The 22,288-nt window shown below is 56.8% G+C and overlaps 3 protein-coding genes across 8 annotated transcripts; all 3 read right to left on the reverse strand.

Annotated features, from left to right (window-relative positions):
* Window position 1: 1 nt before the first annotated feature.
* On the reverse strand, window positions 2-11,932 carry TRAF3IP3 (TRAF3 interacting protein 3). 6 transcript variants are annotated; one of them, XM_066335644.1, is made up of 17 exons: window positions 11,537-11,931; window positions 10,292-10,605; window positions 9,224-9,314; window positions 8,751-8,808; window positions 8,543-8,567; window positions 8,275-8,304; window positions 7,990-8,085; window positions 7,578-7,634; window positions 5,942-6,013; window positions 5,548-5,688; window positions 4,803-4,940; window positions 4,501-4,636; window positions 3,724-3,786; window positions 3,586-3,645; window positions 2,895-3,052; window positions 1,559-1,804; window positions 2-956 (listed from the first exon to the last, which is right to left on the reverse strand). In XM_066335644.1, exons 2-17 carry the CDS (start codon window positions 10,565-10,567, stop codon window positions 873-875), a joined length of 1,731 nt encoding a protein of 576 aa, XP_066191741.1. In that variant the 5' UTR covers window positions 10,568-10,605; window positions 11,537-11,931; the 3' UTR covers window positions 2-872. The 6 variants fall into 6 exon arrangements, 5 of the variants coding, with proteins under 5 accessions (XP_066191741.1, XP_066191740.1, XP_066191744.1 ...); XM_066335643.1 differs by having other exon boundaries at window positions 11,441-11,929; XR_010745357.1 differs by lacking the exon at window positions 2,895-3,052 and having other exon boundaries at window positions 11,441-11,932.
* A 124-nt stretch (window positions 11,933-12,056) lies between these two features.
* On the reverse strand, window positions 12,057-15,000 carry HSD11B1 (hydroxysteroid 11-beta dehydrogenase 1). The gene is made up of 6 exons (XM_066335650.1): window positions 14,822-15,000; window positions 14,232-14,362; window positions 13,919-14,030; window positions 13,644-13,829; window positions 13,038-13,181; window positions 12,057-12,735 (listed from the first exon to the last, which is right to left on the reverse strand). The coding sequence occupies exons 1-6, from the start codon at window positions 14,907-14,909 to the stop codon at window positions 12,515-12,517; spliced, it is 882 nt and encodes a 293-aa protein (XP_066191747.1). The 5' UTR covers window positions 14,910-15,000; the 3' UTR covers window positions 12,057-12,514.
* Window positions 15,001-16,080: 1,080 nt separating this feature from the next.
* On the reverse strand, window positions 16,081-20,487 carry LOC136371526 (11-beta-hydroxysteroid dehydrogenase 1-like). The gene is given in 8 exon segments (XM_066335649.1): window positions 16,081-16,316; window positions 17,133-17,276; window positions 17,874-18,059; window positions 18,631-18,742; window positions 19,407-19,537; window positions 20,155-20,246; window positions 20,346-20,418; window positions 20,421-20,487. Coding segments are annotated over 8 exon segments (1,041 nt in total).
* Window positions 20,488-22,288: the final 1,801 nt, after the last annotated feature.

A 22,288-nucleotide genomic window follows, 5' to 3' on the forward strand; every position in this document is an offset into this window, starting at 1 on the left:
GTGCTTTGAATGAGTAAAGTTTATTGTAGGCTCCGTGTGAATTTACTACGTGTATATTACATGTATATTTTGTGTATATTACATGTGTATTTTAGGTATATTACATGTAAATTTTGTGTATATTACGTGTGTATTTTGTGTGTATTACATGGGTATTTCAGGTCTGTTTCCCAGGCGAGGTGCTGTCACGGGCTGTGTGTCTGAGCCTGCACATGAATGAGGGGCAGGGGCTGCTGTAAAACCTGCACGGTGCAAAAGGGGCTTTAAACTCCTGTCTCTGGTGAATTCATGTGGTGCTGGCAGTGAAAGGGAAATCATCTCCTGTGGCTGTGGGGATGCTCGGCCACAAGGGAGGCTGCAGGGGTGGGATAGAACCGGGCCTGGTGGGTGTGAGGTGGGAGAATCGCCCAGGACACAGGAGGGGACTGTGCTAAAGAGCCCCCCTGAGCTGGGTTTCTTTGTCAGGTGAGAGCAGAGATGGCCCAGGATGAGTACCTCCCGTTTGGGGAGGCAGTAAATACAGGAGGAGAACCTGGGGGACACAAACCCCGGGCACGCTGGGTGCCAAGGGCACGGCACACCCTGTCCCTGTCACCACGGCAAGGGGTGGCCAGAGGGGCTTTGTCCCTCAGTGCCTCGGGCACCTCAGTGCAGCCTCCAGCAGGAACAGAGAAATTAAAGCAGCCAAGGGAGGGGGCGATGTCCCCGTGTTCACTGGGAGTTGTGTGGAGTGAAACCAGCTCAGGATACAAACCCAATGTGCACACACAAAACAGACAGTGCGGTGAGGCTGGGTTGCTGTTGGTGAAGCGGAGGTCAGTTCCCGCAGTGAGGTCAGTTCCCGCAGTGAGGTCAGTCATCACAGAGCTCCTTCACAGCTTGGAGCTCAGCAGGAAGGTGGCGATGGCCACTGCTGCCACTGCCACCAGGAGAGGGATCCAGGGACCGCGCTGTCTCTGCCAGGAGAAGTTTGTGTTACAAGGAGAGTGCTGGAGGATGCCACTTCTCATCTCAGCCCCAGCAGACGTGTCATTCATCCCTCTGCATGGCACTCGGTGGGGGGATCTGTGTAGCAATGTCTCTGTATACCACAGGCCACTCTGATGCACTGGCTGTGAGTAATGTCATCAAACCACCTGCAGTTCTGTTATTAGAGCCCTCAGGAACTCGTCAAGGTTACTGAGAAAACAACGGGATCAAAAATAAGAAGAGACCCTGAGAAACTGTCTGCAAAAAATGTAAACCCTGGACAGGGGGAGGAAAGGTGAGGATGGACATTGACCATTGGGTGTCCTGAAGGATGTGCCTGCCTCAGGGAGAAGCGGCTGGGCCAACCCAGAGATGCCCAGGGGGACAGCAGACCCCGAATCTGTATCTGCCGTGTGATGGGAACAATGAACAGCCTCTGCTGGGATCACATTGGTTCTGTTATTGGCCCATTCCCCCTGCACCGGAGGATGCCACTTGTCATCTCAGCCCTGCAAACATGTCATTCATCCCCTGCAGGCACACGGGAGGGGATCTGCCCGGGCCCGAAGGGTGGGGAAGGGGCTCCCACCTGAGCCTGGCTGCCGTGGGAGCGGTTCAGCTCGTCGCGGCACTGGCGCAGCCGGGCCAGGCAGGACTGGTACTCCTCAGCCAGCGCCTCCAGCTCCCCCCGCAGCTCCGAGCACTGCCAGCACAGCGAGGGGCTCTGGGCAGGGCTCCCCTCGGCTCTGTGCACACCCGGGCTGCTGCAGTGGCTGCAGCGCTTCGGCTGCACCGGGGCACGGCGCGGCTCTGCTGCCTGAGCATCCTCGTGTACCTGCAGGGACAGAGCACAGCTCGGCGTTACTGCAGCGTGCTGCTGCGGCAGTGCCTGCCTGCCACCCTCCCGCTCCTGCCTGGCTTTGCTGCCACAGCCACAGCACGGGGGGAGAGGAGCATCAGGGGGGTTTGTGACTGCAGGAGTGTGCAGGTCAGGAAGATGTGGAACGCAGGCTGCTGTCAGGGTTTGCCCCTCGATCTGAAATTCCTTCTGCATTTCACTGATCCTGACAGCAATTCCTGACAGCCCTTTTAACCCTCTGAGAGATGGGACGGGTGCCTTGGTTTTGCTGCACAGCCCCAAAACTCAGGGATGGCCCCTTTTCCTGACCACCCACAGTGAGTTCTCCCTGACAGTCTGATGAGCAGAGCATTGGCAACTCCTTCCACAGCTGCTGCCTATGACCAGAGGCTTCAGGAGAAAGTGGGGGCTCCTGTCTTTTCCCCCCCACTTCCTGTGTCTGTGCTTTATAAACCCCTCCCGGGAGCTCCTGGGTAATGCCTGATGGTGCCTTCAGTCCTCTGGGGTAGTGTGAAAAGCTCCTCTCCTGTTTGGCTCTCAGCTCTGCCACAGTAAGTTATAATTTACTTTTATATAAGTCCTTTTTAGTAAATCCTTGCTGGCTGAACACTGCTCTAAGAATTGAGGGGCTGTTGGTTGGCAGAAGTTTGATGGCAAACTGTGTGTAAAAGGTTGTAAAGCTTTGGTTGTTTGGGGTTTTTTGCAGCCCAGTTGTACAGGCATTGCTTCTGTTAGCAGGCCCTTCCTGTTATTTCTATCAGTGCTGCTACAAGCATTCTCTTTTCCTCCTGCCCTTCCTTTCTGTTGAGGGGCTTGGTTCCTGAAGTGTGGCTTTGGCTGTTCCCTGCGAGGCTGCTGAGGCTCTCCTGCCTGTGAGAGCAGGAGTGGTTTGTGCAGGGAGAGCTCTGCTCCTGCAGCCCTGTCCTGCTGTGTAGGTGCTTCACCGCGGATTCAGGCAAGGGTGGGATCAGGATAAAAACTTAGGGCAGATAATCCCTGCAGGAGCTTTGGTGCCGGTGTTTCTGCTGGAGCTCTCACACCAGCAACAGCTGAGTGACTTCCTCACCTCGTTCTCCTTTGCTGTGAGCTGGGGGGTCCTTTTCTGCATCTCATCCTTCAGACTTTCTGTTCCCTCCTCCTCCTCCTCCTCGGGGTGCTCTAACAGAGCGTTTTGTTTTTCCTTGGCAGGGGTGAGAGCTGGGGTCTGTGTGGTGGAAACCTGGTCTAGAAAAGAGTCAGGCTTCTGATGAGAAACAGCTCCAGGCTCTGGGTTGGCTTTAGCTCTTGTTTACTCAGCACAGTTTAAGGATAATATTTGTGTGCTATGCACAAAGCAGAAGACACAGGAGCTGAGTTTGTTATCACAGGCCTGTCTCTGCTGTAGCTACACGTTCATCATATTGAGAACAATATTTCTAAGCAATTACCAGAAATGGAGGGGAGGGAGAGTTAAAATGCCTTTTTTATGACTTTCTTTTTGTCAAGTACAGCTGTAATTGCAATTATAAACTGGAATGTGTTTTGTTTGGAAAAAATATGGTGTAGCCACTGAAGCAGAATTTGCAGTGAAATCCATTTATTTTGTGACGTGTTGGCATCATAAATACATTTATGTTTTAATGTTAGCTAGCAGAACAACTCATTCTGTGTAGCTCTAAAATAACCCTTTATTCTAAACCACTGTAGACTTTTCCTAGGGTCAGGGCTATGTTCCTGTGTCCAGGGAGTGCTACCTGGGGGTTACAAAATTTGCTGACCTTTCCTTTGCACCGTCACCTCCTGGGTCTTCCTTTGGTTGTTCTGGTTGCGGATCAAGTCTGGGAACAATAAAAGCAGCATTAGTGTAGACAGCACTAAAGGAGGTCCCTAACTTTGTGTATTTCTGTGTTACTTACTCTGCAAATGGCTGATTGTCTCCTCCAGTGTTACCTTCTGCTCCTGTTCTTTTTGCAATTTCTCTGAAATAAGGGATAGGAGGAAATCAGGGTTGGTGTAAATCTCTGTGTGTCTTTATGCAAGGGTGGTACTTTTCTGTTCTCCACGTGTGTAGAGTGGAGCAGACATTGCTGCCTGCTCTGGACTTTCTCTGAAGAAACGTGATTTTTAGCTCTTTGTGCTTTCTTTTTGGCAGCTTTTTCCTCTCGTGCCTTGAGTTCAAGTCATTTACTGTTTATTTTAAAGCTGTTCATGCGAGACCTGTTATGAGCTTAGAACTGCAACCCACTTTCTCTTCCTTAATTATGTTTCGAAATAGCCAAGTGTGAGTTTGAAATAACGTGTGTGAGTTTCCTGGCCTGTGTCTGACCCGGTGCTTTAGGACACACTCAGCTCCTGTGTAATGCCATCATCGCACAGCGCCGGGGCTGCAGCGCTGTGCTGGGGGCTCTGGCGAGGGGGAAAAGTCCTGATTTAAGCTGAGGACCCATCTTAGATCATTATTTCTTTTTATCACTCTCATTACATCCTTTCCTCTAGCAAAGCCGCTTCTCTGAACCCTTTAATCTACTCAGGAACAACTTTTGGGGGACTTTGGCGATCAGAAGCTTTGGTGCCGAGCTGAGGGGAGCAGCGCGCCGGGAGCGAGCGGCTCTAAGCACCGTGGCTTTGGGAGCATTTCCCTGGTCCCCTGGGCGGTTTTGGAGGGCAGAGCCCACCCCGCGGGCCCCGGGTACCTTGGATGTGTCGGAGGTGTCCTGCCTGGCGGTCGTTGTCGCTGCGCAGGGCGCTGGCAGTGTGCAGCAGCTCCGTGCGCTCCTCCCGCAGCGCCCGCAGCTCCCGGCTCAGCCGCTCGCTCTGCGCGTCCGCTCGCTGGCCGGGGGGCACACGGTCACAGCCTGCTCGGCCTCGGGGCACAGCACGGCTCATCCCGGCCGCCTTCCACCGGCCCCGGGGGCTCCGAGCCCCGGCCAGCCTCGGCGGCCCCCCAGCGACAGCCCGACTTACGGGGAAAGCTGCTCCTGCGGGAGCCGCCTACCTGGAGCTCGCTCTGCAGCGCCTGGAAGCGGTTTTGGAGCTCGCTGTGTGCTGCGGTCACCCTGCTCAGCTCGGCTTTGAGGGTGGCGTCGTGCTCTTTCCAGAAGGCCAGGTCCTCTCGGGTCTCTGCCAGGCTCCTCTGCAGGGGACAGCAGGGACCCGGGCTGGGACAGGGCCGTGGTGCCAGCTGCCCCGGGTGACACCAGCACCAGGGCACAGAAACTCGTGTGGGGCTGATGCCACCTGATGGACACAGCCAACACGGGCGGCGCTGCCTGGGAACGGCGCTGCCATCCCTGTGCTCGGGATAAGGCTCACTCGGTTTTCTGCGAATACCAGTTTTCAAAGTGGGTCAAAGGGACTCGCTGCCTTATGGGGAAAACCTATATTCATATAAATGACCAACTCCAGGGAAAAAAAGCCAGCTCTGGAGGGCTGGAGCCCTGTGTCTGTGTGTGTCTGGGGATGGCCCAGAGGGATGGTGGGGAGGAAGGGGTTGTAATTCAGGAAGACAAACCCGAGTAAATTCCCCAGCTCTGAGCTGCTGTGACTTGATGTGCAGCTCGTGCAGTGAGCACAGGTTGCATTAAAGCTGCTTTGGGCTTTGCTGAGTAGCTAAAACATCATATTTTTTTAATCTTTGCTGCTCATGGTAAGCTTGTCATCACCTTTCCCTGACACGTGGGTTTTCTTTGTCACAGTTGGACTAAATTAAAGCCAAGCCAGCTGTAAGACACGTTGCTCACCTGAGAGTTTTGCAGCTGCTGCTCTGTTTGGAGTTTGTCCTCCAGCATCTTCTGAAGAGCCTCTTTTGCCTTCAGCTCATAGGTCTGCTTCTGGTCCTCCATCTCTATCAGGATCTTCTTCACACACTCCTTTGAGTAACTCTTTAAAGGAAGGAAGCTTGAGGTGCTTAATCTGTCAGGTTCCTGACCTTGCTAAACTGCAGTATTAGCAAACCCAGAGTGTGTAAATGCTGCTGTAAAGTGCTGTGAAGCATTGCTTCAGCCAAGAGTTAAAGTCCTTTTTGGATAGGTATCTAATCAGATTGATGTAGAAACTGAGACCCGACGCAGTTACAAGGCTTGGTTTTTGTTTTCCTGCCTTTCCTCGCCCGTGTGTCAGTGAATCAGACATTACCTGGGTGCAGGCCTGCAGCTGGTTCTCCAGCACCCGGAGTTTACACCTCAGTTTGTCTTCGTTCAGCTGACCCTGAGGAAAGAGCAGTTGAAGTGAGCTGTGGAATCATGAGCTGCACAATGTGCCCCCGATGGTTTTTGTTTTGATCCATTTTCTCCCTTCACCTGTAATCAGACCAAAGTCTCTTCAGTGCTCAGAGCTCAAGTAAACCTTCCCAGCCTCAGAATAAACAGGATATGGGGGAAGTAAAACTTTTATGGATTGAGAACCTGTCCTGAGGCAGTTTCTCTAGTTACTGAGTGCAGGTGCTGGCAGTGACATGACAAGTTGGGAGCGAGGGGATTTGGGGTTGTTCTGGCTGGCTTTGGCAGGAATGCAGCTGCTGCCTGTCCCCACGGATCCCCCTGGCCTCTGCCTGTGCTCCCTCCCTGCCTCCTGCTGCTGGAAAGGTCTTGTCTTGCTCTTTTCCTTAGAAAATAGGTTGTGTCTGTGTCGCAACATCTGCAGTTGGGCAGAGGGATGGAGGGCACGGGTGATGATTCATTTTCCTCCTCATCATCTCTCGGTGTTAGTCAGGCTGCTCAGGCTTTGGGGAGGCAGGCTGCATGCAAATGCAGATAACATTTCTAGCAAAGAGTTCACGTAGGCTGTTTTTCCACCAGCAATACTGAGAACACCAATATCCTCTCTGCCCACTGCTGTTTGAAGTCACGACTCTGAAAAGAAACTCCTTGATGTTCCAGGAATAGCTGACAGACCCAAGCAGAACCAGACTCCCTGGTGTCTCAGCACTGTTTAAAGCTGCACAGAAGCATGTTTACAGTCCCAAAGACTAAATCTTCCCTGTTCAGTCATTGGTGCAAAGAACTAAAGGCTCTTAGTAAGTAGGTGGAATTTTGAGAAGCAATTTTAGCTGTCTGCAGTGCAGACACAGGTTCCAGCTGCTGTGCACAGATGTGGCTGTGCCGTGTTTGAGGCAGTCAGGCCCTTCCTGGGCTAAGAGCGGAAATCATGGAAAGGTTTGGGTTGGAAGGGGCCTTAATCATAACAGGGCCTCACTGAGCATCATCTGGCAGCATTTCTGAATCACCAGTTTTACAGCTGCTGGGGGGTTTAAGGCACAGACCCCGGGTAGGAAGGTCTCTCTGACCTCCAGGTGAAGTTGTGGGAGGGGGAAGGAACCAAATGCATTTTCCCTGCAGTCTGACACCCCCAATCTCCTGCAGAGCCTTCACTTGCCCCATGGAGCCACAGACACGCATGAACCACCTCAGGGATGGCCCTGTGCCCATTCCAGGAGTCACATCATCCACAGCCATTCAACAGCCCGTCTTTGATACCCAAGCTGTTAGACAGGGTTAAAGAGCTGCTGCAACAAACATTTGACATCTCTGCTGAGGCTGGGAAGGGGCAGCCAACCCTCACTTTCCAACCGCCACTTTCCATCCATCCCTCCCTTAGCCAGAAGCCCCCCAGCCCCACCTGCCTCATGGAATCCCCTCCGAGCAGCAGCATCTGCCTGTTGGCTCCGGCACTGAGGGCAGCTTTAGGCTGCTCAGAAGCTGATTTTCAGGCTGCTGAACAGCGGCGTGCAGGAGGCAGCAGCAGAGTCTGTCCTGCAGCAAGGGGCACCCACCTGTTTGTCATCTGAGGTTTCGTGGCCACTTCCTGCAGTGTGGCTGGGTGTTTTTTCCTGCACACATTATATTGAAGGAGCGAGTGCAGGAGGAAGTTTCTGAGCACAGGATGTTGAACACGAGGTTTTGTTTCCCCTCACCCAATCACTCGCTTCTCTGCCCCAAAAGAACTTTCAAACCACTTTTTTTTTAAGGTCACGATGGCATGAATTATTTGATGTCATGATCCTATAAGAAAGCCTTGCTGTGTATCTGAAAGCAACGTGCATTTTGCAAGAATCTCTTGGGGCACAAAAGAGAAAAATTCAGGCCAAGTTCCCCCTTTTCTCTTGAGTTTGTCCCACCCTCCCTAAGCAGAGAGGTGACAGCGAGGCGGGGGAGGTGGTGAGGGGTTCTGCAGCTCTCTGGTACCTGCCAGGATTTCTCTGATGCCTGGAGCAGAGTGGACAAAAGCTCCTGTAAAATCACCATCTTCTGCTTGAGCAGCAGCTCACGGTGCAGGGCCTCCTGTGGGCAAGGGGGACACGGTCAGTGGGGACAGCCCAGAGCCCCCAGGCCCTGCTTGGGGGCTCCAGGACTTGGAGATCTCTTGGCCTTTCTGGCCGTGTTTAAATGGGGCTTTTAACAATATTAATACTGATTTTAAAAGTATTATTCTTGATGAAAACCAGCTGTCCCAGTGGATTTGGTACCCACCTTCAGGTAGTTGGAGAGCTGTACCATTTCCTGGAAGGGAAAGGGCAAATGTTTTAAAATAGGGTTGTTTCAGTTTATAAACATGTCATGAATTTGCTACAAAAATCTAAGTATTTTTAAATGAAAGTGAATTAACAGCCTGTATTTGGGTGGAGAAGGAGAGCCTGCTGGGGTCCATTGGGTTAGTTTTTCCAGGAAACTGGAAATATTTCCACAGCAGTTTAGCTTCCAGGAGTTGTTGGCTGCTCATTACCTGTGCTGTCCTTACCTTATTTAAAACTGCTATTCCCCAGCTGAAATGAAAAGCAAAGTGTGTTACTGAGGTGTCTGGGAGGGTCTTCAGCCTGGCCACCCCCTCCCCAGCCGAGCTGAGAGTCTGTGCAGCAAACCCTGGCCCTTTCGGAGGGGGAGCACTTTGGGGCCCAGGGAGCTGCTGCCCTGTGGGAATTCCCAGGGACGGGGCAGGAGCTGCTTACTCTGTCTGCTGGCTCGAGTCTCTCACTCCCGGGCTTGGCGCTGGGGGGGTCTGGGTTCCTGTGGAAGCAAAGTGAGCGGGTGTGAGTGATCCCCCCGAGGGGCTGTGGGTGTTCTTTGTGAGGGTGTCCATCTCTGCTCCCATTGCTCCCACTTTAAACAGTGTCCAGCGACAGCTCAGTGGGCACAAGAGGCAGAGAAATGCCTGCTCTGGTGGACAGAGAAGCAGCATGGAATTATCCTGCAGTGAAGTCACTCTTGGGACAGCAACAGTGCAGCCCTAGGGCAGAGCAGCTGCTCAGCAGCACTGGTGGGCTGGTTTATCCTTCCCCAGGAAAAATATCCCTAATTCCTGCAGTGCAGGGAAAACTCAGACTGGGCTGGGGAGCTGCCAGCTGAGCCCAAACAGCTCCATGGAGACGTGAGGGTGGGAAGGGAATGTTGTGTTGGGGAAATCTGAGCATCCCCCACGTACCTTGGGTGTTGAGAGAGTCCCCTCGTCCCCGGGGCGTGCTGAGGCTCAGCAGGGACCCGGCAGGGGGGAGTGTGGGGCAGCTCCTGGGGCGCTGGAACGAGAGGGCAGCTGCAGTCAGTGTCTCCGCCAAACAGGCTGAGGGCAGGGCTGCAGGCGAGGGGCAGCAGGGAGATGCTGAGGAGCTGTGGCACACCCACAGGGATGTGCAGCTGGGACTGCAGCAGCTCCAGAGCTTTGGGGCAAAGTGGGGAAACAGCCCGAGTGTTGGGATGGGGGGAATGACACCCCCGGAACGGGACAAGGGGGGCAGGAGCTGGGCCTGGTGTGGGTCTCTGCTGCCTTAGAGCAGAGGCTCCAGTTCTGCCCTGGGCTGGGGCTTTGTCAGCTCAGCAGGGAAGGCTGCTGCGTGTCAGTGCTTGTTGCAGATTCCTGGGGCTGGAGGCGCTGAGCCACGAGGCAGCAGGAGGCGGGTGATTGCCCTGCTCACTCTGGGCTGCACAGGGAGCTCCAGGTGAGTCTGTGTAAATCGCCTGTCTCTGCTCACACAGCTCTCTGAGCCCCCGGGGTGCGCCAGGGCATTTTACACAGAAATACATTGACAAGGAGATCTGTTTGGCTCTGCTGGGGTGTTTTGCACCCCTCCGAAGGTGTTCCAGAAGACGGGGTGCCCTCTGGGTTCCTGTGTGGCACGGGGGGGAATGAGTGCCAGGGAGTCTCCTGCCTCCTCCACCCTTCCTGCTCACAGCACGGCTGATGGAGGGAAGCCAGGAGCATGGAGCTCACTTATCAAGGGTAAAAATGATTTATGCAAGTGTAAAACTGCAGCCTGGCAGCAAAAACGTGGAGTTGTACCGGGAAAAATGGCAGAAAAATCTGCAGGTGTTTCAGGGCTTGGCAAAAGGGCGAGGAGCAGGGGAGTGACTGTGTCCCCACACCTGACTCTGCAGTTCGCAGGGAAATGCACATTTTGTCTGTACAATCTGCATTTTGGCTGTGTTTTGACTCGGCTGCTGATGCTCTGGTGGTGTCTGGAGCAGGCTGAGCTCTGTGCCGCGGGGCAGGCGTTACCTGGAGGATACTTGGGCTGGGCTCCACCCGCGAGGAGGGCTCCGGAGGGGTTCGTGCCTCGGCCTCCCGGCCCGGCAGGGTCTCCTCCAGGTTTCTCCTCCGGAGGAACTCGGTCTGCCGGGCGCTGCGCTCTGGGCGCGGGGCTGGCGGCGCCGGGCGGCGGCAGGTGGTGACATTGTGCCTGCAGCGCAGCCGCTCCCGAGCCTCCTGCCGCCTCTCGCTCCGCTCCTCGGGGCTCTCCCCCGGCCGCCGGCCCGGCCGAGCCCTCCTGGGCATGCTGGCCTTGTCCCCTCGGGGGCTCTGCCCTGTGAAACCTGGGCAAAACACAGCGGCTGAGCGAAAACCAGCCGTTTCTTCTAGGATTTAATGGGGATGGGGTATGGGGCAGTGCTTCTGGGGTGTCAGTTATGTGCAGAATATTTCCATGCTTTTTAGTCTGTACTGAAATCTGCTCCGTAATTCTTGTCAGCGTCCTTGCGGTAGCTGTGGGGTGCTCGAAGCTCGTTCCTGGTGCTGTCTTTTACCCTAGGGGCCTCCTTTGAGGGCGAGCAGCATTTTTGGGGTGGGCAGCTCTTGCCCTGGGTGGGGAAGGTGCCACAAGCCCCGGCCAGGACACTGCTCCAAATGCTGAGCGTTTTGCAACTCCTTTTCTTCCATCTTAGGAAAGGCCCAGTTGTGTGTCCTGCTCAGTCCCCCCTCATCCATCTCTTCCCATCGGGAAAAGCTCAACCCTCTCCCACCTCTGCTGCCTCTGGCCTGCCCAGGGCTGGAAAAGCCTCAGTTCACCAAAAATGCACTGAGCAGCAGGATAAAGCTTCGAGAAACACAGTCCATTACTCACCCCGGGCTGAGCAAACCGTTGAGGCTTTCTTGACAAGCTAATTCCCTATTTCCTCCTTCTGCTACCCCACATTACCCCCTCTAATTAAACATTCCTCTATCCTCACTTTCCGAGCTGTTACACTTCTTGCTTCAAGGGAAACCGGGAGAAACCTGTGCTCCTTGCTGGCTCACGTTACACTTTCCCGGGGCAAGTTGTGTAGTCTGAAATTGGGGTGACAAAAGAGGAGAGAGGTGCCTGGTGCTGCCTGCAGCCTGCGCTCCCCTCCAGCCCCGGCAGCCTGGTGCTGTGGGTGCTGCAGCACTTACCTGGTGCCGGGGTCCTGTCCTGCCCCTCGGGTGCCGTGCCGAGCCGGGTGTTATCGGGCAGGAACACGCCCCAGCTGCCCTCCTCGTGCCACCCACCTCATCTTGTGCTCTCCTTTTCGCTCTGTCAAACAGGAAACGGTGCAGCTGCGGCCGAGCCCCGGTTCCTGTGTGTGCTCACGGGCTTATCTCGGGAGCCCCGAGTGTCCAGGCTGGCCCCGAGCAGAGGCAGCAGTTATCTTTTGGGGCATCCCCCTTTGGCTGCTCTGTGACTCCGAGCCCGAGTGCTGGCTCGTGGGACTGCTCGTGGCACTCGGGGACGGAATTTCCCCGAGCGGCTTTGGGGCAGAGAAATCCAGCCTTAGGGAAGTACAGTAATGCTATTATTGTAGGGCTTCTTGCAGATTGGAAAGAGGGAAAAAAAAAAAGTATGTTTTGGCAGCTTGAGGAGAGGTCAGGAATGGCAGAAATTCATTAAGGTCTTTAGAGAAGTGAAAGCTTCGTTAATGCAAATCGGGAGGAGGCCGGTTTAGGCAGCTGGGCACTGATAAGGGCCCGTGCCCTGATAAGGGCTCCCTGCTTGTGCAAGTGGAGAGGAACACCCGGAAGAGCAGAGATCTCAGAGTAACACTGGATTTATTTTTACAAAGACCGGCGTGCAAGGGAGGTGCGACAGAAAATCTCCACATTCAGAGACTCTTTGGGGGCTTTGTGCTGCTTGGCCCAACCTTGGTTCTGGGCCCGGGCTCAGCTCAGCTGCCTCGGTGCCATTCCAGAGGGAACAGTTCCTGCAGGGTGAGCAGGAATTCTGCTGGTGAGCAGGACACGGGCAGCAGATGCTGCTGCAGGATTTCCCTGAAGTGCCTCCTGCTTGGGAAAAAATCCCTTTACAAGAGTCCATTACTAAAAAGGACATTTTTGTGCTGTGTTGCATTACACACCCCTGGACTGTCCTGCCCAGGCTGCCGCGGTGTCAGCACAGGGATGTCCCAGCGGTGAGGAAAGGCTCCCCCAGGCAGCTGGGTTAACCCCAGATCCATCCTGCTCGGCCCCAGGTGTCCCGGCAGAGCTCAGGGGTTACGTTCTCCGGACGTTTTCCAGGCGGTAGCTGCCGCGGATGAGGGACTCGAGGAGCTCGGGGCAGAAGGTGTGGAGCAGGAGCATGGTGCCCAGGGCCCGGGGAGGGTACAGCAGCTCCCGGCGGCGCAGCGCTCCCGCCCGGATGATCTCCAGGGCACACTCCTCCTTGGGGGCCGGCGTGTCCGGGATAACGTGTGACACGGCGCGCACGGCGCTCTCTACAGGGGACAGGGAGGTGTCACCAGGGGACACGGCCACAGGCACCATCAGCTCAGGGTGTCTGGGGCATCCCCAAACCGGCAAACCCCGGGGATCAGAGCTGTTTAACGAGGCTTAGAGCTGTGAAAATAATTATAGCAATTCTTCCCTTTCCACCTCTTGAGTGGCCCCAAGACCTCCCCTGAGTTCACTGCGTGGGCCAAAGGCCTCAGGCCACCCTTTTTTAGAGTCCTGCTCCTTCCACAGCTGCACAGACACTGCAGGAGCCTGTGGGTGCTGGGCTGGAATGGGCTCAGCTTACCTGTGTTGATGTAGCCCAGGATGCAGAGTGTGATGGAAACGTTGACCTTGTCTATGATGAGTTCCTGCCTCAAGGAGCTGAAAAATCCATCTAAGGCGAACTTGGTTGCGGAGTAGGGAGCAGTGAAAGGGCCGGTAATTCTACCTGGAGCAGAGACACAGGGCTGGGCTGCAGGTGCTGGGCAGGCACGGCTCTGCCCTCCTCCTGCCCTGTCAGTGGCTGCAGTGGCGGGGTTTAGGGTGCTGGAATAAGCTGTCATGGATGCTTGAGGGAAATAAACAGACTTAGGAATGTTTAAAATAGCACAAAGTGCCTTCCAGTGCAGCTGACAGTGCTCCTGTACCCCTGCAGGGATGCCCATGTACTGCAGATGTGTGGTCAGTGTGTGGCCACGCCTGTGAAGCACCTGTGAAGGTGATCAGAGGGTGCCAAGAGACTGACAGGACAAAATACAAATTTCCGAGAGCGTTTGAATTGTGCACCGAAGATCTAAATCATGTGCTGGCCCTGATGGCAGCTCTCTGCTTGTGGTCCTTGCTCTGCCTTTTGGAGGAGAGCCTGTGCAGGGATCCTGGCAGGCTGTGGGCAGGGCCCCTCGGGGCTCACCTGCTACGGATGAAACCACCACGATGCTGCCCTCGCTCTCCTTCAGCATGGGCAGGGCCGCCGTGGCCAGGGCCACGTAGCTGACAAAGTTGGTCTCCATGAGCTGCCGGACGTGCTCCACGTCCCCGCTGAAGTAGGTGAAGGTGCTCTGGCCGATGTGGTTCAGGATGAGCATGTCCAGGCCACCTGGGGGCAGAGCGGGTTCGCCAGCGCCTGGAGCCGCGCCGCTGCCGGCGGCCGGGCGGTGCTGGGGCCGGGAGGGGCACAGCACCTACCCCAGGTGTTCTCCGCCTCCCGGAGCACCTCCTCGGGCAGGCTGGGGCTGTCCATGGAGCCGCTGATGTAGCGGGCGGAGGCAGCGCCCAGCTCCAGGCATCGCTCCACAATCTGGGGGGGACAGGACGGGGTTGGGGGGCACAGGTCGGGGTTGGGGGCTCCCCTGCATGGAACCCCCAGCCCGGGCTGTTCTGCCCTGGGCCGGGCGGGGTTCATGCTGGGGAGGCCCTGGGCTGTGTCTGGAGGGTACCGGCTGAGCCAGGCTGGGGTGATTACCCACACCCAGCCCAGCGTGCCCCGCTTGCCATTTACTTTCTGCAGCTTGGCCTCTGTCCGTGCCGTGAGCAGCAGGTGCGCCTCCATCCGTGCCAGGTGATAAGCCATCTGCTCCCCGATGCCGCTGCTGGCCCCCGTCACGATCACCCGCTTCCCCCGCAGCATCTCTGCAGAGGAGGGCACAGAGCTCAGAGCTGGCACAGCCCTGGCTGCCCCTCTCTGTCCCCGCGGCCCCTCTCTGTCCCCGCCAGCCTTGTCAGACCCTGCTGGAGTCTGATCCCTGGTCCCAGTTTGGGGGGAGCTCATGTGAGGCTCGAGCTGTGCACCCAGCCTGGACAGGGAGCGGTGAGAGCTGACCAAAAAGGTGTGAATGTTTAAAAGGATTGGATGTTTAAAGTAAGAAAACTGCTTATTTCCTGGATAAGTCATTTACAGAGGTCAGAGACGGTGTCTCAGTGTAGTTCCAGGAGTTTTCCCTGTGCTCTGACCCCGTGCCCAGGGGCTCTCTGCCCTCCCAGCCCTCCTGCTCGGACTCTGCCATGCTCCAGGTTCCTGTGCAGGGCACACTCTGCCCTCCTGGCAGCAGCCTCGCTGTCCTTGTAAAGCCTCTTTCTCCCAGGACTTACCTTCATTGAAGTTCTCGGGTGCTGAATAAAAATAAAAGGCCAGTGCTACTCCCAACAAAGGGAGGAAAACCTTCAGGAGCAATCCCATCCCTCTGCAGAGGTGAAGGTGGCTGGAGGTTGCAAATGGGGCTGGGAAGTTTTGAGCTGGGTCTTATCTCACACAAGTTTGCTGGTATCTGTTGGACCTTTTCTTTGCCCTGCCGGTGATTTAGCAAACATTAACCTAATGAAGCGTGTGGCTTTGGACTTTAGGCTGTCCCTTTGCACCCTTGGCATGCCAGGACTGTCAAGTGTGCTTTTTGAGAGCGCTGAAGGGAAGGCACACTGAACAGTTCCAGCTCCACAGAGCGGTGGGTGCGTGGTTTGGTGGCTGTCCTGGGGGCTGGGACAGCAGTGTCCCCTCAGAGCAGACAGCTGTGGGATGAGTGGGCATCCCTCTCTTCCCTCTCCACATCTAACCCAGGAGGAACCTTTCCCTCCCTGGCTGCCACAAGGATTTACTGATCAGCGCTCTCTGTTGTGCAGCTTCAGAGCACTATCTGGGGAGAGCAGGGCTGGCAGAGGTTCCATTTCCCAACCACTGCTGATGATTCTGGGTTATCCTCTGGGTTATCACCACGGGTATAATAATGGCAGTTTGTTGGGTGGCTCTTACCCCGAAAAAAATCACTCTTGAGGAATCCATGGCTTGCGAAGGGCAGTAAAAGGGACAAGAGAATGAATAGGAGAATCTTCAGCTTTCCCAGTGTTGTGGTGCTGCTCAGTGTCTGCTGGGCAAACGGGTTTGAGAGAGATTTTTCTGGAAGTTTAAAGGGTAGAACCCACTCTGTGTGCGCTGGTTTGTGTGGGTGATCTTGGAGTAAGCAGCGAAATTAGGCAGGAATTGTTCCCCGTGAGGGTGGGCAGGCCCGGGACCCCTGTGTCCAGTGGAGCTGTGCCCACGAACAGCTGGGGAAGGCGATAAAACCCCGCCAGCACACACAGAGCTGTCCGGTCAATACACTTTATTTAACAATTAGCTCAATAATCAGCGTTCCGCGGCCGGGCAGGGTGAGCAGGGCACGGGGCCGCCGCTGCGGGCCCCGCTCTGTCCCTGCGGGTGCCGCCAGCGCAGCACCGGGAGGCGGAGGCGATACTGGGCAGGACCCGGGGGTGGCCGGGGGACCCTCCCGGTGGCCCGGGGACCCTCCCGGTGGCCCGGGGACCCTCCCGGTGGCCCGGGGACCCTCCCGGTGGCCCGGGGACCCTCCCGGGGTGGCTCAGTTCGGCGGTCGGGGGGCTCCGGGGGGCGCGGGCAGGCGGTAGCGGCTCCGCACCAGGTAATCGAGGAGCTCGGCGGCGCAGTCCCGCAGCAGCAGCGGCAGCCGCGTGGAGCTGTAGCGGTAGTAGAGCTCCCTCCGGCGCAGCGCCGCGCCCTTGAGGATCTCCAGAGCGCACTCGTCCCGCGGCGCCGGCCGCTCCCGCAGCACCTCGGCGGCGGCGCGCACTGCGCGCTCTGCGGGCCGGGTCAGCGCCGGGGGCACCGGGGGTGAGGGGAGAGCCGGGACCCCGAGAGGGCACCGGGGGTGAGGGGAGAGCCGGGACCCCGAGAGGGCACCGGGGACTGAGGGGACACCGGGACCCCGAGAGGGACACCGGGGGTGAGGGGAGAGCCGGGACCCCGAGAGGGCACCGGGGACTGAGGGGAGAGCCGGGACCCCGAGAGGGACACCGGGGACTGAGGGGACAGCCGGGACCCCGAGAGGGACACCGGGGGTGAGGGGACAGCCGGGACCCCGAGAGGGACACCGGGGGTGAGGGGACACCGGGACCCCGAGAGGGCACCGGGGACTGAGGGGACAGCCGGGACACTGGAGACTGAGGGGACAGCCGGGACCCCGAGAAGGACACCCGGGACTGAGGGGACAGCCGGGACCCCGAGAGGGCATCGGGGACTGAGGGGACAGCCGGGACCCCGAGAAGGACACCCGGGACTGAGGGGACAGCCGGGACCCCGAGAGGGATACCCGGGACTGAGGGGACAGCCGGGACCCCGAGAGGTGATGAGGGGAGATCCGCGATCCTCGGAGGATGAGGGGCGAGTGAGGACCCCCGAGAGGCGCAGGGGGATGAGGAGAGATCGAAACCCCCGGGGGCTGAGGGGGCAGTGGACACCCGAGCGGGTGTTGGGCTGTGCCGGCCTGTGCTCCGTGCCCGGCGCTTTGTGGCTTGGGGAAGTCAAAGCCTTTGGAGGCTGTTTTTGGTGGCGGGGAGGTGACATCCCCCAGGGACGGAGCAGCCCCGAGCAGGGACAGAACAGCGCTGCTCTTACCGGTGTCGATGAAGCCGAGGACGCAGAGCGTGATGGAAACGTTAATGCTCTGAATGGTGAATTCCTGCCTCAGGGAGCTGAAAAATCCATCCAGGGCAAACTTAGTCGCAGAGTAGGGGACGGTAAAGGGAAACCCGACTTTACCTGGACACAGAATGAAGTTCTGTGTTAGCACACGAGGCTGCTCTGCCTCAGCCTCTCTTTTGCCCTTCATCAGACAGTTTTTTACCCGAAGGGAGTTTACAGTCAGTGGAGTGTCATCCTGGCCCCTGAACAGCAGCCTTACAAATATTCTTGTTGGCTTCCAGCTCTTAGGGCCAAAGCCATGGCTCACATCTCTGCTCAGGGCACGGGCAGCCCACAGGCAGCACAAAACCCTCAGAGGGGAGAGATGGAGCAAAGTTGAAGCTCTTGTCCCTGGCCACTGAGCTGGTCACCAGAGCACTGATGAGCACTAGAGCAGCCATGGGGTTTAACTGCAGCCATGGGGTTTAATTGCATCCATGGGGTTTAATTGCAGTGCTGGTCACAAAACGGGGTGATTGGATTGAGCAGAAAACCAATTCCATCAAGAGAACTCCAAACCCATCTGGATTTGTGAGTTGGAGCCGGTTTTGGTGGGGTTTAGTGTTAAGCTGCTATGGCTCCTGTAGGATGCCTGGTGTCTCTGTGTGCTGACACCAGCCCAGGTGCCTTTTGGCTGAGTCTCCTGTCACCAGGCTGGTGGCACTGCCCGCTCACCTGCCATGGATGAAACCACCACGATGCTGCCCTCGCTCTCCTTCAGCATGGGCAGGGCCGCCGTGGTCATGGCCACGTAGCTGAGGAAGTTGATTTCTAGGAGGTTTCGGACGTGCTCCACGTCCCCATCAAAAAAGCCAAAGTAGGATGCGCCGACGTGGTTAAGAATCAGCATGTCAAGGCCTCCTGCGAGCAGAAAAATGGCATTAGTGCTGGGGGGGAGAGGGCTGCAAGCAGCAAAACAACATTTCTAGGAGCAGAGTAAGTGTAATCCAAGGAAACGAGGTTTTTGGGTCAGAGCTGTGCCATTATCTCCGGAGCGAGGATACAGCCCGGATGGTGGCTGCCAGGAAATATTTTGTTGTGATGTATTGTTTTTAGTTCAAAATGCAAATACTAAGGCCCAAGGGAGATCACCCCTGGATTGTCTGTGGGCCGGGGAGGGAGAGGGAGTGCTCCACACGGAGCTGGACTGGTGCACTTCTGAGCTGTGACCCATGGCCACAATGGCCAGGGCCGCTGGATCTGTCAGACCCTGGCACTGCGCTGATGAAATCCAGGGCTGTGACACTGCAACAGAATGTCAGGAGGCCACAGAGCTGAAATCAGGAGCGCAGTTCAGTTTGAGGGGCAGAGGAGCAGGGCTGCAAAGGGCAGCACTGGGGGACAGTTTCTCCCGTCTCGCCCCATCTCTCCCCCTCGTTTTCCCCGTGGCAAAGCGCAGGGCCAGGCCGAGCGGAGCTGGCTGCGGACGTACCCAGGGAGGTCTGTGCCTCCCTCACCACGTGCTGGGCGAAGGCTGTGTCCTCCATGGTGCCGCTGACGAACCGCGCCGAGGCCGCTCCCAGCTGCCGGCAGCGCCGCACCACCTGCAGGCAGCACAGTCACGGCCCCCTCCCTGCCCCCGGAGCCCCCTGGGATGTGTCCCCACCTCAAACCGGCGGTTTGGAGTCGTGGGAGTGTGTTTGGAGCCTTGTGAGCTTCAAAGGGAGCCTGGGAAAGGATTCCGTGTTGTGAGCGCGTTACCCGGGGCAGTCTGGCTCCTTCTGCGGAGCTGGAATTGCACGTGTGCAGGGAGCAGGAGCCTGCCCAGCACGGCCCTGGAATGAGGGTGTGTGGGGCTGTGTGTTCATTCAGACACGGGAACGTGCGGTGCGGGGTGCTGTGTCTGCAGGAGGGGACAGCTGGGACCTGGGACTGTCACCGTGCCCGGCTGGGACATGGGACTGTCACTGCTTCTGCCTGGGACCTGCGCCTGGCTGGGACCTTTGTGTGTCCCTGTGCCCGGCTGGGACATGGGACTGTCACTGCTTCTGCCTGGGACCTGCGCCTGGCTGGGACCTTTGGGTGTCCCTGTGCCCATCTGGGACCTTTGGGTGTCCCTGTGCCCGGCTGGGACCTGTGACTGCCTGGGACCAGTGGGTGTCACTGTTCCCGGCGGCTGTGGACGTTCCCGTGGCTGTGGCAGGAGTCCCCTCCCCGTGGCTGTGTGAGCCCTGCCGTGGACAGCAGAGTGCCCCGGTTGTCATTTACGTTCTGCAGCCTGGCCTCTGTCCGGGCCGTGATGAGGATGTGGGCTCCCATCCGTGCCAGGTGATAAGCCATCTGCTCCCCGATGCCCGTGCTGGCTCCCGTCACGATCACCCGCTTCCCCTGCAGCATCTCTGCCACGGAGGCACAGCCATTTCAGTTAGCCAAACGCTATTAGAAAAAAAACACCTTAAAACTAAAAACAAAAATTTTAAGAAAGTCACTGGGTGCCGTTCAGAATCAGCAGTTAATTGGAGGGTAAAGGAGCCTGCGGGGGCAAAGCAGCCGGCACCGGCAGGGCTCTCCCATCCCACGGAAAAAGCTGCTGCAGAATGCAGTGACACAGGGACAGTGCTGGACTCTTCCAGCAGCTTTTTCCACAAGCCAGGGCACAATTTATCGACGGCCCGACTCTTCTGGAATAAAACCAATCCGCTGAGCGTGTGCTCCAAACTTAAACTCTAACACAAGCCTTTGTAAGCTCTCCCTGCACGCAAGAGAACGCAGCACTCGGTGCCCTCTGCCTCTTGCCCCCGGCTTCACCTGCTCCCTCGGGAGGTTTCCCTGCACAGTCCTTGCTCAGTTTGGTTTCAAATCTTTGTTAAAGCAACTTTCCAGCATCCGCCACCACACCAGGGCTCGGCCGTGGCTTGGTCCGAGCTCTGTCCGGTTTCCATGCAAAACACCCAAATGTGGCTTTCTGGTAGGTTTTTTTTTTCTCCTTAAAGACAGATTCCCTTTGGATACTTACCCGGCTTGAAAGTGTCCCTCGCAGAATAGAACCAGAAGGCCAAAACCAATCCCAGAAAGGGAATGAGAATCTTTTGCAACCGACCCATCCCACTGTGGAGTCAGGAAATACAGCATGAGAGAGAAGGAAGGAACAAAGAACCCTCTGCAGAGCTGCTCCTCAGGGAAGCAGCAATGTGACCCTTTAAAAACCTGTTAGCGGAGCAGCTGCAGCTTCCAAAGCCCTGGAAAATCACGGGTGGGTGGATGGATAAACCAAGCAAAGCCTTTGGTTTGCTCCCTGCTGCTCGGCCTGGCCAGCGGGGCTGTTTGGGTTCTGCCCACCTCTTTTCATATTTCCTGTCCTACGTTAAAATGCAGAATTTTGCACAACACCCTGGAAGAGGTGTGTCTTTGCTGAGCAGCATCAAGTTTCACTTGGAGAACATCAGAGGGAGCCCAGTGCAGGTGGTTAAACATTGTCCTTTATTCCCGTGGGCCCTGGGTGGGATGTGGGGACACCCACAGCTGCTCCTGTGCCCCCCAGGCCGTGGCTGCTGCGTGCCCCAAAGCAGCTCCTGCCCCTGGGGGGCTGCTGGCAGCAGGGGCTCAGCAGCACTCCGTGCCCCAAACAGCCCCAGGAACGCTCTGCTGAGGCAGGGTTTAGTTTTTAAAAACTTTTATTTTTTAATCTGTGAGCAGATGAGGGAGCAGGGGCTGAGTGGGACGATCTGGGGGGTGCAGCCACCTCAGCCCCAAGGGGCACAGGGAGCTCTGCAGGGAGACCCTGGATGTGTTTTCTGCAAGGAAATCAGCGGCCCTGCTGCTGTGGTTCCTCCTTTGGGTTTTGTGAGAGTTTTGTTCCGACTTTTAGATGAATATAATCTTGAGGAAAACCCACAGAAGAGCCTGTAGCTCCCTGCAGCAGCAGCAAACTCAGTGAGTGGATCTTGTGCTGTAGGGATAATCCGTGTCCCAGCTTTGGTGTGGGGCTGGGATCTCCACCCCTCAGTTCCAGGGATGGGGAGATGCTGTGGGAGCTCCTGGAAGTGCCCTGCCAGAGCCCCAGCCTCCTCTGCTGGGACAAAAGCTGTGTTTGCAGGGCAGGAGCCTCATCTGCAGGGCAGCAGCTGCCCCGAGCTCTGATTCCTGTGGGCACAGCACTCTGCTTGTCTCTCTAACAGAACCAGACACAATTGCTTAATGGTTTTCTCCCCTCCTCTTATCTTTAGAATACTTCAGTGGGGTGCCTGGCAGGGCAGCATTGCTCTCTGGCCCTGCTGCTGCTTTAGGGGTGTCTTTTTCCTTTTCTGCCTTTCTGCTCCAGTCTCCGCTTTCCCTCTGATGAGGAGCCCTGAGCCCACACTTGGTCAGATAACCCCAGTGCAGCCACTCTGCTTTTCCTGCCTCCCTTTGCCTGGAACCGGGGCTGTGGTTGTAGGGCAACCATCTCATTCCTTGGCTAAGGCAAAGGACATGAAGTGATTAACCACATCCCAGCTGGGATCTTGTCTGGGGCCAGCGGGAAAGAGGCTCTTTTCAAGATATTTTATTTTATTAGTGGCATTAGTAAAGCAATAACCTTTGTGTACCACCTGCACGTGTGACAGGAAGGGACCGTGCTCTGTGCTCCGTGGTGGCACCAGGGGCTGTGGGGATGGAGGCACTGAGGGACTCCAGGGCCAACACTGGCCTGCCTTGCTGCTGCTGCTGAGAACTGTGGGGTTTTGCAAGCAGCTGATAATCAAGGACTGAAATATGGAATATTTTGGTCAGAGCCGAGTGCAGTTTGGCTGTGTGAGTGTTTTCAGTGCTGTCTGGTGTGTGGAAGGGAGCGGGGCTGGGGCTGTGGTGGGATCTGGCCCCAGGGTTGTGCTGCCCACAGGGTTTGCTCCTGGCCTCCCATCCCTGCCAGGGTGCTGCTGCTCCTCACTCCCACTCGCGGCTTTTTCTGGCTTCGTTTTCCTGTGTGCTACTTAACAACTTGGGGTTGACTTTTCCCGGGGGCGGGGAGAGAGGGGCAGGAAAGGGCTGCCCGGGAAGGGTTTTCTGAGCCTGGCTGCTCCTGAAACCCCTGGCTGGGGTGGCCCTGGGTGGATTTTCTGTTGTGTCCCGTGTGTGAACTTTGTTTTCCCTGTTGTGTCCCATGTGTAAGC

Source organism: Sylvia atricapilla, chromosome 25 (assembly GCF_009819655.1).
Source record: "Sylvia atricapilla isolate bSylAtr1 chromosome 25, bSylAtr1.pri, whole genome shotgun sequence".
In the NCBI taxonomy this organism is placed as follows: domain Eukaryota; kingdom Metazoa; phylum Chordata; class Aves; order Passeriformes; family Sylviidae; genus Sylvia; species Sylvia atricapilla.

What these genes read in the sequence shown, in the direction of transcription:
- TRAF3IP3 (XM_066335644.1), bottom strand. Translation starts at nt 10,567, where the DNA reads ATGCCCAGGAGGGCTCGGCCGGGCCGGCGGCCGGGGGAGAGCCCCGAG. An exon ending in GACTCGAGCCAGCAGACAGA is followed by an intron (nt 8,568 to 8,750) that starts GTAAGCAGCTCC and finishes TTTTCATTTCAG; the next exon opens with CTGGGGAATAGCAGTTTTAA. An exon ending in CGCTGCAGAGCGAGCTCCAG is followed by an intron (nt 4,637 to 4,802) that starts GTAGGCGGCTCC and finishes CCCCCCGGCCAG; the next exon opens with CGAGCGGACGCGCAGAGCGA.
- HSD11B1 (XM_066335650.1), bottom strand. Translation starts at nt 14,909, where the DNA reads ATGGGATTGCTCCTGAAGGTTTTCCTCCCTTTGTTGGGAGTAGCACTG. An exon ending in GGTGGTTTCATCCGTAGCAG is followed by an intron (nt 13,182 to 13,643) that starts GTGAGCCCCGAG and finishes TCTCTGCTCCAG; the next exon opens with GTAGAATTACCGGCCCTTTC. An exon ending in CCTGGGCTACATCAACACAG is followed by an intron (nt 12,736 to 13,037) that starts GTAAGCTGAGCC and finishes TGTCCCCTGTAG; the next exon opens with AGAGCGCCGTGCGCGCCGTG.